At 37.7% G+C, this 18,734-nt stretch overlaps 1 protein-coding gene and 1 pseudogene across 4 annotated transcripts in view; one reads left to right on the top strand and one right to left on the bottom strand.

Annotated features, from left to right (window-relative positions):
• Positions 1-18,734, top strand: part of OPA1 (OPA1 mitochondrial dynamin like GTPase) — a 92,915-nt gene that overhangs the window by 44,802 nt on the left and 29,379 nt on the right. For all 4 annotated transcript variants that reach the window (XM_045851058.1, XM_045851060.1, XM_045851059.1 and 1 more), the window contains 8 exons: positions 30-102; positions 1,043-1,158; positions 2,014-2,078; positions 3,091-3,167; positions 7,130-7,295; positions 9,554-9,706; positions 15,098-15,206; positions 15,694-15,773. In XM_045851058.1, coding sequence (XP_045707014.1) covers positions 30-102; positions 1,043-1,158; positions 2,014-2,078; positions 3,091-3,167; positions 7,130-7,295; positions 9,554-9,706; positions 15,098-15,206; positions 15,694-15,773 — 839 coding nt within the window. The remainder of the gene's footprint in view (positions 1-29; positions 103-1,042; positions 1,159-2,013; positions 2,079-3,090; positions 3,168-7,129; positions 7,296-9,553; positions 9,707-15,097; positions 15,207-15,693; positions 15,774-18,734) is intronic.
• LOC123826890 lies at positions 11,344-14,055 on the bottom strand (annotated as a pseudogene).

The following is an 18,734-nucleotide window of genomic DNA, read 5'->3' on the forward strand; positions in this document are numbered from 1 at the left end:
CTTAGAACTTTACCACCATCTTTCCCTAGGCAACAGCTCTGAAAGCATAGAAGCAATAAGAGAATATGAAGAAGAATTTTTTCAGAATTCAAAGCTCCTAAAGTAGGTATCTTGTCTAAAAATTTAAAGATGTTATAGCGAGGGGCTAGTTTAAACTATTTTTACTTAAAAGTTAGTTTATAATTGTTAGTTTGACATTGACTCTCCAAAATTTTTCCCAAATGGTGATCTGTACCTACTAAGCAAGTCCTCTAGCTACTCTGGCAGGATGGGGAGCAGGTCATCACGTGGTGCTGTCCATGCCGACACAGCAAACTGGCCCTGGTAGTGTGGGCAATGAGAGACTGCATGGACACCTCTGAAGCTGATTGACTTTTAAAGTGATTTTTAAAAACAAACACTTCATTTTAAATACATTTAGTCTTTCACTTACAGTATTAGGGAAGGTTGAAATTGGACTGAAGATGTCAAAGGGATATTCCTAAATAAATATTGACAGAAATTAACAGAAAATAAATAAGATACTAACAGAAAAAGCAAAAGCATGAGCTAAAGAGCAACTGGTTTATAGTAAAACTTTACATGTAGAGAGTCTCTTGAAGTAGAAAAGTGTGTTCACTCTATATTGGTATGGTAAATCAAGGTAGTTCTTATAATCTCAAGTATTATCCAGTGGGACAGGAGCTGGCAAGCACATAGAACTGCTGTCCAATACAGCACAGCAGTCACTATCCTTGCATGTTCGTTTAAATCTAAATTAGTTAACATAAAATTGAATTAAATTAAATTAAAAGTTCAGTTCTCAGTCACACTAACCATACATTTCAAGGGCTCAATAACCCCATCTGGCTAGTAGTGCCTGCCCTATTGTATAGTTCAGATATAGAACATTTTCTTCATCACAGAAAATTTTATTGGACAATGTTGGCATAAAATGTATACGTGGCTGTTCTCAGTAGCTTACTGTAATGAGCACATTCTCAAACTTAGTATAGTCCTTTCACCATTTTACATATACTTTAACTCTTGTTACTTTCTGCAGGGCAAGCATGCTAAAAGCACACCAAGTGACTACAAGAAATTTAAGCCTTGCTGTATCGGACTGCTTTTGGAAAATGGTACGAGAGTCGGTTGAACAACAGGCTGATAGTTTTAAAGGTAAGTTGGGTTTCTGAAATAAGGCAACATATTTAGATATTGCATTACCTGGCAATTTTAGGCACTCATCAGGTTCTTTACTCCCTTTTTTTAACAGTTGTGTTTTAGTTCACGTGCTATCAGATGGTATGTGGAAAGTAGAAAGAATACAGTCTTCAGTTGTAGCACTGCAAGAATAGGATTTTTTCCTTTCAGAGGGAATATTGCTGGGAGCACGTGAGAGTTTAAACACATTATAAAGTTTACAGGAATGTATGGGAGAAAATGCTTAGCTAACTACAGTGAAGTCAGAGTCCCCTCTAAGGAGGAAATGGATTAGGAATCAGAGCAGCCTGTGCTTCAGCTCGTCCCTGAGTCCTGTACTTTCCTGCTCCATGGCTTCCATGGTTTCATTTGGTGAGAGTGTACATTTCTTCTCTTTTCCCATTTAGATATCCTACCTATTTATTCCATTTAGTCCCTGAGCAACCTTGTGAGTATTGTTATTGTTCCCATTTCACGGAAGAGAAAATTGAGGCACAGAGTACCTTACCCAAGTAACATACCCAGTGTCACACAGTGGCAGACCCAGGATTTGAATCTTAGTGGTGTGAACCCAGAGTCCATGCTCTTAGCTGCTGTACTAACTGCTTCAGTTGTGTGTTTTGTGGATTGAAAATGGAGAAACTAGAGTCAAGGAGATTCGTTTGGGAAATTTGCAGTAATGAGATTCTGAGATGTTGAGAGCCCAGAGTACTCAGGAGCTATAGGAGCATTCAGTTAATGCAGGAGATATGCAAAGTAGCCTTTAGCTTAGCCACTGCATCTGGGGAGAAAGACAGTCCTCAAACTTGAACATCTTTCCTTCTTCCTCAGCAACACGTTTTAACCTTGAAACTGAGTGGAAGAATAACTACCCTCGCCTGCGAGAGCTTGACCGGGTAATATTTGTGCACTTCGTGTATTTTGAATATATGTAATCTGGAGATTTTCCACTGATGTGCCATAACAATTTTTAAAACATGCAATACCTGGCTAGTCAGGGGCACTGACCTCTTTTCCATTAGTGTCAAATCAAGAAATGACAACAGCCAATACAACAATAGCCATCAGGTGTGAATGAATCAAATTATACCTTTTTTTTTGGTCAGATTGACAAAAAATGTATTTTGGCTGTGCCACAGAATTTTGGTAATTAGTTTTTGTGTGCCGTGAGATGAAAAGGGTGGAAATCACTGGTCTAACCCAGTTTTGTGCTCTGACAAGAGTTACGTTGGCAGGTCAAATTCGGTAAGCCAAATTGCTTTGGCTTTGACCGTGATTACTAATGTAGAGCTGCAAGAATACATTTCCAGGAACAGTTATCATTTCTGCCGTAATTTAAATTCTTTTTCATAATAGTAAAACATAATTAGGGACCATGGGATGTCAAAACAAGCATTTAAAAATATTTTCTGAGATGAATATTTTCAAGGTCTTAGAGAATTAATGTATTTATGTAAATGTAAACTTTTAAAAGTTATACATCAGTTTTTTTACCTTTTCAACATTTATTGTGGAAGAATGCACTTCAGTTTAGTGGGATTTAAATTCTGTTTTTTCTTGATTTTAAAATGCCATTGTTTACACCATTAGTTTACTAATATACTAAATTAATATATATTGATACTTTCATATAACATTTGTGTGGAAAATTTATCTGAACAAATGTTATGTGAAGTTAAGTGAATAAAGTAGACATTTGTTTCATTTTCTTTGTCCTTATCTGGATATTGGGGTTTTTGAAAAAGAGATTAGGATAGAAGAGCATTATTTGCTGGTCATGCATGCTTCGGACCTGAGCTCATCCTACTGGCTTGTCAGAGGCCTTCTTTGTAGTCATCTCTGAAGATCATGGCAGAGCACATTGACTGTCTCATGAAAATCTTACTTACTTGTATCTGTGTTGCCCAGAATGAACTATTTGAAAAAGCTAAAAATGAGATCCTCGATGAAGTTATCAGTCTGAGCCAGGTTACACCAAAACATTGGTGAGTATTGGACCTTTTCTCAAAGACTTTACTATGTGAATTATAATGAAATACTAAAATTTAAATTGATAAAGCAGTGATTTATTGTAGCCTTGGCTCATCCCCAAAACATAGGCAAGAACATAAAAGTATTATAGTCCAATTAACTACTTACATAGAATAAACTATATGTTTAGTGTCTTTCAGAAGAGATATTCTGAAAGATAGCTTTATACTTTTTTTTTAATCTTGCTTCATCTTAGGCTTTTCTTTTTAATATGTTTTATACAAGTCACATTTCAAATTGAATCCTGTTTGAATTTTTTTAATAACAAGTAAATGTATCATTTTGAAAAACACTCATACAAATCTTTCAAGGCAAACTATTACCTTCATATTATGTTTTATGTAAATTTGGTCACTCTCAAATGTGTTGGAGTAGACACTGTAGCCAGAGTAGTGCAAATATACTATGTCTAAATAGCCTTGAGATTCTTGCAATCATATGTCAGTTAACAAATTCCTTGTGCATATCTTATCTTTCTAATGAAGTCTGTAATGTTTTAAAGAATTTATCACTCTTATAGCATAATTATTTTTACTGCCATTCATTACAAAATTTCTCTACCTCTTCCATTTGCTTAGTTGAAGATTATCAAAATTGACCTTGTGTAGTAGTGTCCATTACTTAAGTTTGAATTCGGTATTACTAGTTTCCCCATCTTGGTGCCCTTCCTCAAGAGTGAAGCCTTTTCTCTCATCAGATAGTCACAATTGATCTTGACCTCCTCTCCTTTTAAAAGAAAAGGATTCTGATCTGTACTTGTTGACTGATTATATATAACACAACTTATCTTTGTTTTTGTTTGTATTGTAAGCCAGTTCTTTGGCTTTCTGTAAGCCAATTCATTTTTGATGTAGCAAGAGATAGATGTGTGTGCGTGTTCCAATTCTGTCCAAAAAGTATCCAGCCATCTCATATGAAAAAGAGACATTTACTGGAGAAGATACAAGGTACAAGAAACATTGTATATAGGACAATGATGCCTCAGTCCTCGGCAAAGTAGGCATCTTGGGACCTCACACAGTCCTCCTAGTTGCCACCAGTTGCCCTGTCATATTTCCCTGAATCTCATCAACACTCTGAAATCTCTTCCTTTTCAAAGATGATTTTAGTTTTGGGAAAAGCCAGAAGTTGCAGGGCACCAAATAGGGCAATGGGTCACCTGGGTGATTTGATGTTTCACCAAAACACCCTGCATGAGATGTGATGCATGAGCACATGGGTTGTCGTGATGAAGCTGCCAATCACTAATTACCCATAGCTGCGACCTTCTGAATCATTTGAATAATTTCCATGGAGGATTGTTCAAGTTTAATGCAAAATTTTATGCAGATTCATTGCTACACTCGCTCATTTTAAATGTGACAGACACAGGACACATGCTCACTCAATGACATCCGCCAGCCCCACTGACTAGTACAGTATAGTCATCATTGTTCCCACATGGGCATTCCAGTCCTTGCTCCTTGGCTGCCAGGTTACATTGATGTCGTGCAAACCATTCTCATTATATTAGCAATGGCTGGACTTTTTCCGGACAGCCTGTGTGTGTGTGTGTGTGTGTGTGTGTGTGTGTGTGTGTGTACCCACAGAAAATGAATATAATACTACTTGCCTTACTTGGTTGTGTGAGGATAATGTACATAAAAGGTGATTTGTAGGCTGTAATAACTAGTAATGCTATTTATGGGAGAAAAATGTGTTTCTGTACATTTCTGACATCATCAAATGGCATGGTTGGTTTTTACTGGACAGATCAAGTCTGAAATGAAAGTATACCAGCACTAGAGCAAGCCTTGAAGGTAAATCTCCTTTATTTAACACATAGGTGGCCGAGGAGGATTGTGAAGGGACAGGGAACCTATACTGCCAGATTGCTTGTTCAGATCGCAAGGGAGAGAACTAGGACCTCTGGCTACTAGAGATTTATTCTGTGTGCTGCTGGATCAGATGATTTTGTGCATTTTCTTCATTTTTTCTCCCAGGCTCTATAGCTTAACACAAGCATTGATCAAAATAGCATATCCTAATCTTAACTATTCATGCCACATTGAATTCAACTGCAGTGAGCCCAAAATGTTTTATTTTTCTGACATGATTGGTGCTGTGTCTTAGGTAGTATCTTTCTGCTGCATAATGCCTGATATGATATTTTATAATATGTGCCTAAGATGCCTATAATTATTTAAGTCACAGGACTTTTTAATCTATATACAGTGATCTGGAAGCAGTGTTATAAGCATTTTATGTCCTAACATAAAATGTTATGTTCTTATATATATTCCACTATACTTTAACAATACTTTAAGAAAGTTATTGGGGGGATTAGGCTTGACATATGGTGTATTATAGTGAGAAATAGCCTCTCAACATTTTCGTGAAATATATCTGATCATTAGGAATCAATTACTGACATTAAGCAGGAGATAAATTGATATATCATTAACATTATGTGACCATCATCACAGATATATATTTTTAAAAATTTTATTTATTTATTTTAGAGAGATGGGGAAGGGAGGGAGAAAGAGAGGGAGTGAAACATCAGTGTGTGGTTGCCTCTAGCACACCCCATACTGGGAATATGGCCTGCAACCCAAGCATGTGCCCTGACTAGGAATCAAACCAGTGATGCTTTGGTTCACAGGCTAGATATATTTTTTTAATTTGTCATTTAGAAGGATAGCTGGCTGGATTTATAGAAACACTTTTTTTTTAAAAGAAATGGTATCATAGTATGGATCCAATGTTTGGTGAAAGGTATTAAGTTTATTTTGTTGAAGTTAAAAGACCTCTTGATAAGCAGAATGTTTTTGTACACTGTAGTTTTATATTACAGTAGAAATTAGTTTGGGAGATGCCAAATGAATATTTTCTTGAGATTTCAACTTTTTTCTTGATTGAAGTAGTTGTCTTTTTCTTATAGAGATTTTCCTGTAAAATAACCTTTATGGCAGAATTTTCCATTTCATTGCACATCTTTTATATTGTTATCTTAGTCATGAAGTGTTGAACAATATTACCTAGCAATATCCTGTAATATCTCTCTTGTGCTGTGGTTGATAAAATTACACCAACTTTTCAGCCTTGGACTCCAGTTCACAGTCAACACATATAATGTATATATTAATAATAAGCAAACAAGCCAATGAAGAGATGCTTAGAATTATTAGTCACTGGGGAAATGTAAATTAAAATCACAATATTTTACCACTATAAATCTATTTGGATGACTAATGTTAAAAGAGCTAACCACACCAAGTGTCGACAAGGTGTAGGTCTAGAGTTCTCACACTCTGCTGGGAGGAATGTAAAATGGTCCCACCATTTTGGAAAAGTTTGGCAGTATCTTAAAAAGTTAAATATATAATTACGATATGATCAGCTATGCCACCTCTAGACCCTCTAGACTATGTACCCAAGAAGAATAAAAGAATGTCCATACAAAAACTTGTATGTGAATGTTCATAGCAGCTTTATTTGTAATGGGCAGAAACTAGAAACAACCCAAATGACCATCTGCAAGTGAATAAACAGATTAATGTAATGGAATACTACACAGCAATAAAAAGAAGTGAAATAATAATGTATATACCATATGTAAATCTCAAAATAATTATGCTGAGTGAAAAAAGACAAAATAAGAGTGCATGCCATATGGTTGCATTTATATAAAATTCTGGAAAATATAAACTAAATCTGTAGTGACAGAAAACAGATCCAGTGGTTACAACTTTCGGGGATGATGCGTAAGTTCATTATCTTGACCGTAGTGATGCATGGGTGTGTACATATGTCAACACTTTAAATATATGCAGTTTTTTGTAAGTTAGTGATACTTATGATAAAGCTGTTTTTAAGAACTTAATATTATATTTAAATTTAGTGTTCTTGAAGCTTTTTGTTTTTTAAATTTCAGGGAGGAGATCCTTCAGCAATCTTTGTGGGAAAGAGTGTCAACTCATGTGATTGAAAACATCTATCTTCCAGCTGCACAGACCATGAATTCGGGGACTTTTAACACCACCGTGGATATCAAGCTCAAACAGTGGACTGATAAACAGCTTCCTAATAAAGCAGTAGAGGTTAGGATATAATTTAATTAAATGGGTAAGAAGCATTATCTGAAGGGAGTAGGAGCTGTGAAGTTTAGATTGTATTCCCATCACAGCCACTATCTTTCTTTTTATCTATATACTCCATTTATTCTTCATTCCTCATCTTTGTGTTGGGATTATAAAGCATATAATGTATATATTAATAATAAGCAAAGTTTAATACTGCTACCAGTTACTACTGTTATAAAACTTGACTAAATGTTATAAAACTTTGTTATGGTGTTGGTGTAAGGATGTTGTTTCTCTTCCAAAGGTAACATTTAACAAAATGACCAAAATTTGCTTAAATGTGAAATATTTTAACTTATTCTGTGGATAAAGATTCCATAAGGACATGTTTAATGGATTAAATATTTCATATATTGATTTTCTGCAAGGCTCACTTATACTTAATAATTTACTTGTGTCTTGCCAGAAGGTTAGACTAAAAATTATAAGAAAGTGCATTAAAAAAATGCATTTCTGTTACTCGTGTGTCTTGGCCCTGCCACTGAGTAGTGGTATGATCCTTGGGCTGGTTGCTTAAGGTTTCTGTTTCCTTGTCTACAAAATAAGGGTGATAATGTCGCCTACCTCATAGATTGTTATAAGGAGAAAATGAGTTAATGTATGTGAAATACATAGACAATACCTGGCCCGTAGTGATTGTTCAGTAAATGCAGCTGCTGTTACAATGACGATGATGATGACCATCATCCAGATTGATCAGCCATGCATGTTACTCTGAAGAACGATTGTTCTAACAGTCGGTGTGTCCAGCACTTCTGTGTGAGGATGTGCACAAAATTAGAATCAGTGTTAAAAATAATTTTGTTTTTCACACCTTAGAAACAAAATGTTTCTGATTAGGTGTTTCATACCTTTCCTATCCCTTTTCAGTCCTAGCTTCTTCACCTCTGACCTCAATTTCCTTAAGCCTCCCTACAAGAGAACTCTGGTAGTCATACCACCTAAGCTGCGTGTTGCTGACCCCTGGTCAGTTCTCCACACATTCACCCCTACAGTAGTTAGAGCTGCTGCTACTGCTTCACCAGCTCTCCTCGCTACTGATCAACCCTAACATTTTGGGGCCCTGTCTCATGACAGGATATTTTTATATGCTACGGTTCAAGCAGTGGAAGCAGTCGTAGAAATGGCAGTGGTTCTGTCTCCTGCTGCTTTGCACCTTCACACCTAGTAGTGGTACAAAAATACAGATCCGCTGAAGGTCTAGAAACATCCATTTTAATACTCACTGTGTATTCTTGGACAGACACCTTCCTTTATACCATAATTTCTTCATATTTCAAATGAAGAAGGCTAAATATAAAATACCATTAACTGGTCTACTTTAACTTTAAGTATAGTTCTTAATTACTTTTGGCACTGCTCTTCCTCTCACTATTCATGTAATTAGGAGTTTGCTATAATACAAGGCTGAATAACACTCAGCTATGTTGGAGAGCATTGATACACTGCTTCACATGTTTGTACAAAGACAAAAATGTGAGGAAGACTAAATCATTAAGAAGTTTTATCCCTGGCTGGTGTGGCTCAGTAGATTGAGTGCTGGCCTGCAAACCAAAGGGTTGCCAGTTCGATTCCCAGTCAGGGCACATGCCTGGGTTCAGACCAGGTCCCCAGATGGGAGTGTGCAAGAGGCAGCCACACACTGATGTTTTACTCCCTCTCTTTCTTTTTCCCTTCCCCTCTGTCTAAAAATAAATAAATAAAATCTAAAAAAAGACAAAAGAAATTTTAAACTTTGTACAGTGTGGAAGAGGCAAGCAAACTCAGGCGTTGTAGAAAATGAAATAAGTGAATTAAGCCTGGTAGCTGGCTAGAGTGTACGCCCTGTCTGAAGGAGCAGCTCCCATTCAGCTTTGGCAGGTGGTGGTGTCAGGGAATGTGAGTATAGTGTTGCCAGATAGCTCCAGAAAGGCCGGAAATGTAGATTTGTATGTGAAGTCTCTCAATTTTTAAATACTGGGTACTAATTTTAAAAAATTTTAAACACTCTGTATGTCTAGCACCACATGTCAGGAATTCAAATCTGTCCCACCAGATACCAGGGTAAGATCACTAAGCTAGAGTTTATATTTGCTGACTTTAAAATGTGGGCTCACGTGTATTTTCTGATAAGCTGATTTATCGCATCTTTTTGACCTAAAGTCATCTGTTAATTTTTCATGTTACACATTAAATGAAAGTATGTAATATAAATTTTTTGTTTTAAATAATTCTAGGTTGCTTGGGAGACACTACAAGAAGAATTTTCCCGCTTCATGACAGAACCAAAAGGAAAAGAGCATGACGACATATTTGATAAACTGAAAGAGGCTGTTAAGGAAGAAAGTATTAAACGCCACAAGTGGAATGATTTTGCAGAGGACAGTTTGGTATGTCATTTGTATATTAGGGTGTCTGCCTCATACCGGTTTCTCAAATTGATATTTGTATAGGAGACTATTTTTACGTGACTGAGTTGGATTTCGAATTTAAAATAATGAAGGAAAGAAATAGATTTATGGTATGTAATCGACCCTTTGACATTTCTCTGCACTTCTATAATTGTCTTCTGTTATTTCTTTCCTGGCTGTCATTTCAGAAAAAAAAAGTCAAAACTTCTCAGTAAACAGGCTTCTGTAAACTTCAGCAAATTATTATCCATTAGCCTGAACTAATAGCTGCCTCTCATTTTACTCTCTGTGTCAATGAAAGGAATTAGATGTGTTGATTTGTAATGGATTTGAGACATGAGATGTTAGACTCCCAAAATCATAATGCTAACTACCGTGTGTTGAATGCATACAAAGTACCAGAAACTCTGCTGTGTATTTTGTAAGCATTATTCTAGTTCTTTTTTTTTTTCAGAACCTATTCCAATTTCATTTTATAACAGTATTGCAGAAAGCAAAATGCCATTTAATACAACTTAAAGCTGCTGTAAATCTAATCTGGCATAATTACTATACACAGGGTCAAAAGCAAAGGAAAAGATGTTCAATACAGTTAATAAATCCTTATCAGGCATTTGGTATCAGCTTTAAATGGTCTAGCTCTCTTACAACCATCAAAAAACCGCTCCTGCCTCTACCAACTCCTCTCCCCAGTGTCCTCAAACCTGTGGGAATTACCGAACTATCTGAACGAGACAGGCATGCTCAGTAACAGAAGGTCAGCTTTGCATGTAGTGTTCTACACAAATGCTCCAGCAATGGGAAGTAGTGAAATGTGGAAATGTAAAGAAAGAAAGCACTAAAGTTTTAAGCAGCCTGAGTATTTAGAAAGGAAGAAACAGTTTTCTCTTTCTCTGTGCTCCTGGTTCTGGAATGCTGCCAAAGAGCATGTGTCTGAGAAGTGCTAGCTCTGTGGGGCGACGGCGTCTCTCAACTCTGTGCGTGGTCAGCAGAATTCTTCCTGATGTCTAGTCTGTCGCTTTTGACTCTGTTCACAGTAAAAAGTCACAGAACTGGAAAGTCAGAAGGGTTCAATGTAAAAAGATATCCCCAATGAATTTCTCAAACATTAGAAAATTTTCAAGCTGTAAGAAATGTTTTTAATTTATATTAATTTTTTTTCATACAATTTATTTACTGCAATCTGAAAACTCTAAATATTTACTGTAATTCAATGGGAATTCAATGAGAAGCATCTGGGAGAAGGAAAGTCGTTACCTAAATTAGTCAGTTTCCTTTCCGCACAATAGCACCTGTTCAAGTAAACAGCACCTTATCAAATGAGCCAGAAAAAGCAGGTGGTTGTACACAAAGTAAACTGGAAACAAAACAGATCTCCCTAATTTAAAAAAGAAAGAACCAAGAATATGTAGAAGTGGTTATAAAACAAAATAATATATTAAAATGCAAAGGAACAGTGCAGGCGAGACCTGTTAAGGTAAGGTTTGGTGCTGGCATTTTAATCCTTCAGGCTTCTGGTCACTGTGACTGTTCGTAGTATAAATTTGCTGGAATAGTGGTATGGCATGAAGACCGAAGTGGTCAAAATTCTTCAGGCTCATGAAGTTGAATGTTGTTTAAAAAATGGATTTGTGCACTTGCTCTCCCTCCTGCAGTTCCGTTTCTTTGTGCTGCACCACTCTCGTGAACAGCAGGTGGGGCGCTGCCGTCTGGCTCCCCGACGGCCTGGGCCAGCGCCTGCTCATGATCAGCATCTGTATCTCCTGTGATCATGATGCGATTCTCAGTTCTGGTTTCAGATATCCCACCTTTCATAGTCTTGGTGATGTGTGTGGTTGTGGTTGTCAACACAGAATCCAATATGATGGTCTGTACCGTTATTAACATGTGTGAGATTAACATGTGTGAGATTAACATGTGTCAGATTAACATCTGTACCGTTATTAACAGCTGCCCCACCATCAATCTGTGGAGACTCCTGTGATGGCTTTGATGTCAGTTTGGACAATAGGGACTTCTTTGCTGGAGATTTCTGTCCTTTATGGGGCATCAGAAGTGTTTACCTTCTCTGTCTTTACCATGGGTGGCTCTGAACAAGAAATAATTTGAGGCAATACATCAATGTTAGCATGAGACATCTGTCCATTAACTTTGTGATACTTGTCCTCTGTGTCTTCGCTCACATCTTCCTTGATAGTGCCTTCGTGTACACTGTCCTCTGCAGAGGTCTTTGGGGCGGCCACATTTTCCTGGGTCACTGTTTCTACTGTGCTCACACCGGCACCTGCTCGTTTGCCTGGGCTGGCTCCTGACACTGGCTGCTCCCTCTCTACTGTCTTGGCTGCTCAGCCCCAGTTCTCCCTCCACCTCTTCTTCATACTCCTCCTATTCTTCCTCTTTGGTGCCCTCAGTCACACAGTGTTGGGGCTGTACACTCCCCCACCTTCCTCCTCGCCCTCACTGCCGCTTCTGCTTTCTGAAGACAGGGAGGTGGAGTCTTTGTGTCAGAGGCTCCACCTTACAGATCTCCTCAGGACCCACTCCCAGGTGATATCTCTTTGCTGTTCATTTCTTCCGTGACTATTTTCATCTTTCCCAACCCCTGCCTATTTCTTCTCCTCCTCTACATTCAGAGTCTCACGTGAGTTCTTTTCTTCAGTGAGTTGTACATGTGGGGCTTTAGTGGGGCTTCTGATGTCCCTTCTCCCATCCTCATTCTGTACCACGGCAATGCTGACAACTCCACAGCCAAGTGCTGAAACCCCCCAGCAGGGCCAGGAAAATCCTTCGTAGATAAGGCTTTGGTCCACAACACCAGTAGAGATCCATCCAGAATTCTGGAGACCTGCTTACTCAATTTGCCCTGGGCTGTCAATACAGATACTTGCCTGGTGGGTCTAGGCCTGGGTGCAGCCACTGTAGTGAAATTTAGACCCTAAGGTCAGGAATTTGGCCTTTGGTGGCTGGCTGCCGAAGACACAAGCCTGTAAAAAGTATGATATTTCACATACACTTTCCATAGCCTTTCCACAGCCGGTTCGGCAGTTTGAATCCAGCGGTGCTTTCAAACTGTTCCAGCTCTACTGGCCTAACTTTAATGTAAAAGTTACTACACTAACAGGAAATTTTCTGGATTTTCAGCCAAGCAAAATGATTGATTCTCAGTCTTTGTAAGTGAGGAGCCCATTAGCACACAGGCCCTGCTTAATGTTCACACCTTCTGAGTCCTTGGCACGATGTAGGTCAATTCCATACATGGAAAGCCTCTTTGCGTTTTCTATTACTGAGAATCAGCTTGTGCTGGAGATAAGCTTCTGTGCATTTTTTGCAGCTCTGCTGCCTTCTCTTCCAGCTCCTTCATCTGGGAGGGGGCAGAATGAAGTCACTGAGGTCATGATGGGCGTGCTCTTCCAGGTCATAGTCTCCAAGCAGCCTGTAGTGTGGAGATCCCGGGAGGGTGTCAGTCACAGAAGGGCAGGGCAGATGGACAGAGGCAGTGTCCTGCCGGAGCTGAAAGCGCAGGAAGTATCTGGCGATATCTTCAGCAGTTGTCTCGTTTGTCTTGCAGGATCTAGCCAGTTTTTCTGCTCATAGATTTCCTGAAACAAAAGTCCAGCGTAGTCCTCCAAGAGGAGGAGCACACACTTTTTCAAGTAACACTTACCCTTAGTGTATTTTCCAGGTCCCAACTGTACTGGAGGCCATCTAGGAGGGTCACTTTACAGTTCTGGTCTTTTTGATGGCTTTTTGAGCAGCCTTCTCTACTTTTAGCTTATTGGTCTACACTTTCTTTGTCTCCCTTTTTGCTGCTGCTTCTGATTTGTCTTCTTGTATCTTCTTTACCTTCTCCTCCTCTCTCTCCTTCCTTCCTTCTTCAGCGTGCCGTGCGTCAGTACTGCTCACTGAAGGTGTCTTTCCTCGACACCAACTTTAATGACCCGTTGTTTTCTCGAAGCTGTTTCTTCAGCATCACCCTTGGCCTGCCCCTCTTCTTCAGGAAGATTCCTCTGTATCTAAAACCTGTTCTTCCACAAGCTTGGGTAGGCTTTTTTTTATCTCCTCCATCTCTGGCCACTACTAAATTATAGGACTTTTGTTTCTTAAGTTACAGGTTATGAATCGAGAAATGCTTCTACTCTCAGACAGACTCTTCCACCTCCTCAGGCGGTGTGGACTACATGGGCTTTTAGCTGGAGGAGGTGATTGGGAATCCTTTTCCTCTTCTGGATCACATGACTGATTCTGCTGATTTTCTCCTTGGTTGTATCTGCTCCCAGCTGGTCAGATTCCTTGTTCTCTTCAGAGGCAGAGCCTACATCAGAAGTCATGGCCACAGCTAATGCCATGGCCAGTTTGTGGTTGCTGTTTTGCCTCACAGTTGTTTTCTAGCCACGAGCTACTACTAGCTGTTCGAACCTTCTGGCAGCAACACAGGAAACTACCCTTGTCACCCATTATCCCACAAAAATATAGTCAATTTCTAGGCCTGTTTAGTTCTTAAGCATACTGTATATTGTTGTTGTTGGCATAGCTGGGATATAAGCCCCATTTGGTTTAATTATAAAACCTGACTCCAAACCTCCACCACCTGATAAAATCTTTTGTTACATTTGACATTCTCATCACCATAATCAAACCTTATTAGGCACCTGCTCTGCTCAGACAGTTGAGAGGCACTGTTGAATGATAAGATGAAGCAGTTTTTTAGGAAAATGCAAAGCTGATTGTGGACTGGTTATAATCATAATTTTTTAGAAGAAATAGTTGTTTTCATATTTATTCTTATTAGCACCCTTATCAAGATTGGCTTTGGGAGAGAATAGTGCCATATTCACTCATTCATTCACTAACCACAAAATTTGGAAACTAATTTTCTTACAATAAATAGCATTTACTTAAGAGTGCTTTGACCTTATAAGCTTTCCTCCATTACATTTTCCATTGCTGTTACCAATAAGATAAAGGTTATTATTTTTCCCCTTTTTGTTTTTTTTTTAAATGCTAACATATAAGTCATATGACCAAAAGGAGAGGTAGAGATGGACTGAACTGCTAACTCCTGAACACTAGGGTTTTCTAGGTGAGGATTTTATGTAGTTAAAGGTGTAATATGACCCCCTCTCCCCCAGTGATCTTAAAGATCGTCAGCTCATTTAATTTGGGCAGGAAAAAAGTCTCCGTTTGTTTTTTAGACAGGAAGCTGACAAATAGATAATAGGACCTTCTGTGTTTATGTGGAAGGAACATACTTTCATGTTGTTTTAGGTACATCTGTTATTTTGGATATTTGCTTAGCTGTCAATTTGAATAAAATTACTAAACAATAAGACACAGATCAAATTAACTGTTTTTCTTTCCATGTTATTTCAGAGAGTCATTCAGCACAATGCTCTAGAAGACCGGTCCATCTCTGACAAGCAGCAGTGGGATGCAGCTATTTACTTCATGGAAGAGGCCCTGCAGGCTCGTCTCAAGGATAGTAAGTGGGGACATGGGCTGCTGAGTTCTGAGTATTCCCAGTGACGAAGGAATCACCCAACTTCAAAGAACATTTGTTTAAAAAATTAGTATTTCAAGGTCTTTGTTATTAATACTGCAGTTGAATATTATCTGTGGGATTTTTTTGGTCGACTGCTTAGTAACTAAAATATTCAATAAATTAGAAACATGTTTATAAGTGCCGATTATCTAAAAAGCTATATTCAAACTATTTTAGTGTTTTCTATTATACTTATGAGAACTTTACAAGCAATTGTGTTTTTCATAGGTTGTAAACATATAATTAAATTTTTTCTGATATATTCACCCTATCAATCATATAATTTTTCTTCATTTTAACTGACTTTAGATTGATATATCACCTTAAAGTAGTTAAGAAAGCCAGAATATTATGTTATAATGCATGTACTTGGTAAATGATAAAATTCATTATGAATTTTTTTAAAAGAATTTTTTTAAATTTTTAGCTGAAAATGCAATTGAAAACATGGTAGGTCCAGATTGGAAAAAGAGATGGTTATACTGGAAGAATCGGACCCAAGAACAGGTAAAAACAAATCTCTGTTCTTATGATGATAAAATTTTATTCATTTTAATTCAAGCAGTAAAATATAACCTTTGCACGTCTCTAGAGCAGTCTTAATAATTTCAAATGTTTGTGTCAGCCTTTCTTAGATATAAAATCTTTAAAATAAACAGTAAACTGTTTACCTTATACATGAAAGATATTTTATAAGTGAAGTAGCTTGCTATTGAAAGAAAGGGGAGATGAAAAATGCCCCTTTTGTGATCACTTTGTTCATTTCAATTTCCTATTTATGATAAATTGAAGATTAAAGTTATGAAAAAAGAAAAAGAATAACAAGGATTTCAGAGGATGTAGAATAAATATGGTTAGAATAAAAATAGAATTTTTTTAACTTTATTTTATCATCTTTGGATTTTTTTGTGAGTTGTCCATTTATGTTCTTTTACACTTTTTGTTCTTGTGTTCACAAAATAAGTATAAAATTTCAGACAGGAACTAGAATTTTGGAATTCACTTATTTACATTTAATGAGCACTTCAGAAGAACAAAATGGTGTAAATAACTTTACAAATGCATAAAAGAAGTAAAATGTGTAAATTATTGAAGTCCCTATCCTCCACTCTTTTTATTCCTATTGTTGTGGCTTTTTTTTCTATCTAGCATTCAGTCTTACACCACTGTCTCATTCTTGTTTGTTCCTTAAGTAAAAGAGTGTAGACAGAATACAGAGCGAGAATGCATAAAGGCCGGAGGTGATGAGTGAGAAGAAGAGGTGCATCCGACCCACTCTGCTGTTTCTGAGTCCATGTGATTGGAGAGGGAGATAGAGATATGGAAATAATGAAAGAGGAGCTAAAGAGAATGAAATATTACAAAATTACACATTATTCCTATTTTCTTATTTATTTTATTTTTATTTTAAATAGAGTCAGTTTAATTTTACGATCAACACCTATTTTTTTCTAGTTTCTTTTGTTTCTTGTTTTATAAGCTATCAGATGAGTCCCAATTTGTCTTAAAATAGTGAAGGGACAGTATCCTCTTCTTTTTTTCTGAAATGATTTTTGTGGAAAGAAAGAGTCTTTAGGAGACTGAGAGAAGCTGGAGAAGCAGACCGAGGTAATGATGGGCTATGCCTGTGTTCATTCCGGGTGCGTCAGCTATCCCTGCTGTACGTACACACAGACTGAGAGCAGGCGGTCTGCCAGAAGAAACCTCCAGGGGACCCATCAGAGGTTTCTGACTTTGAGACAGAAGGAGGCATTAGTTGGAATAAAAGCAGTGTACAGCAAATAAACACTGAAGAAAAATGATGTCTGACCTTCAAGTCCTAATGCAATAGGCTTAGAGTCTCCAGACAATTAATGAGGGCAAAACTTGCCTCAGTGACTTGTGGTAAATATGCTTTTGCCAAACACTCTAAGACAGAAATGATTCCTGGTTGTAAGTTATTTTTCTCAGGAACTTAAACCCATAGGGGTCCCTTCAAGAGAAGCAGAAGAATTCGTTTTAAGGCCATACGCATATCTGCATCCTAGAAGAGGAATAAGGAAACCCTTTAGAGAATAGCATTCACCTCCCTGGGTTTCAGGGCAGGGCATATGTAAGACTCAGGATCACTTTAGAACACAGGCCTTAATTTGGATCATAGAGGGGGTAAATCGAATCACCTGGGAGGTGTTTGTGTATGTTTGTTTAATTCTCTCAAAACAAAGCCTACTGTCAGACTCCTGTGGAGTTCTTCGTGGCTCTCTAACCTTGCTAACCCTCCCACTCCCAGTTGAAAACCACTGTTCTAGACCTCATACCTGGAAATTACAGTAAGGAACAGATTCTAGAGGAGGTTGGGAATGTCTTTGGGTCTCACTTTGCAAGTTTAAGGCAGCCATCCACAATTCTTTCTATCCTTTTGAGTGATCAGATTTAGCGGGGAAAGAAACTTAAGATTGTTCTGTGTTAAACATGATAAATCCATACTCTGAAACTGTTTTGTGCTTTTGTGGCATTACTTTTTCCTTAGTTTTCTAGGAAAAGTCTATCTCTGAAAATTCTCACCTTGTCTGACCTGGTCTAATGCAGATCTCGGTCAGGATAGATGGGAGAGGAGTGCCGCCCTGCAGACCGAGTGGGGTGGGGCAGGTGCACGGGTGGGAGTGAAAACAGGATCAGAAGGGCTGGGGAATGTCCTCTCTGGAGATTTCCTTCCTACCTCAGACCAAATAGCGGATATTTAAGGCAACAGTGAAATTTCTCTTTATTAAATAATATTTCTTTCTAAAGTGTCATGTTTTCAGAGAATATTAATTAGTTTTGTTTATACACCAGTTATTTGTGTTTAAGTGTTATTTTTATATAAATGCTCAGATTCCGTAGGCTGGTATAGTTTAGGCTAAGTGCTGGTAACTTGCTCAATCAGTGAATTTGAAGCTCTTTTAACCATACAATTTTAAAAGAAGTATTGGAAAATGAAAAGATACACTTGACACTGTATAAAAGTCTTATTTCCAGACCTATCACTAGTGTATATATATTTTCCTCCTTTGGTGAAGAGATGATGAACAATTACAGAGAAGAGACTGAAAGTGAATTTAAGAATAATAGGCACCTTACAGAAGCAATCTAAACCATGATTTTTAATGAAAAGACTTTTTAAAAATCCCACTATGAATTTTATATTTAATTTATTTGAAAAGAAACTTGCCAATAGGTACTCCGAGGCTCATAGTCATCTAGTTCTTAGATATAAGGCATTTATACAACACTGTCTCTTCTCATGTACTCGGGGTCCTGTTTCCCAGATTAAAATCACACTCTAAGGTCAAGAATGAAAGTCTACAGTAAGATGGCTGGTTACTGTACCTTCAAGAGTAAAATATTTTAGAAAAGTAAAATACAGGAAATAGGGCTAAATCAACATTACTTTGCTTTGCCTTGCTTCTCTGTCCTTCCTTTCCAATCCCACGCTGCCCTGCACTCACA

The sequence above is a fragment of the Phyllostomus hastatus genome, unplaced genomic scaffold, assembly GCF_019186645.2.
Source record: "Phyllostomus hastatus isolate PE091 unplaced genomic scaffold, TTU_PhHast_1.1 phas_contig_86, whole genome shotgun sequence".
In the NCBI taxonomy this organism is placed as follows: domain Eukaryota; kingdom Metazoa; phylum Chordata; class Mammalia; order Chiroptera; family Phyllostomidae; genus Phyllostomus; species Phyllostomus hastatus.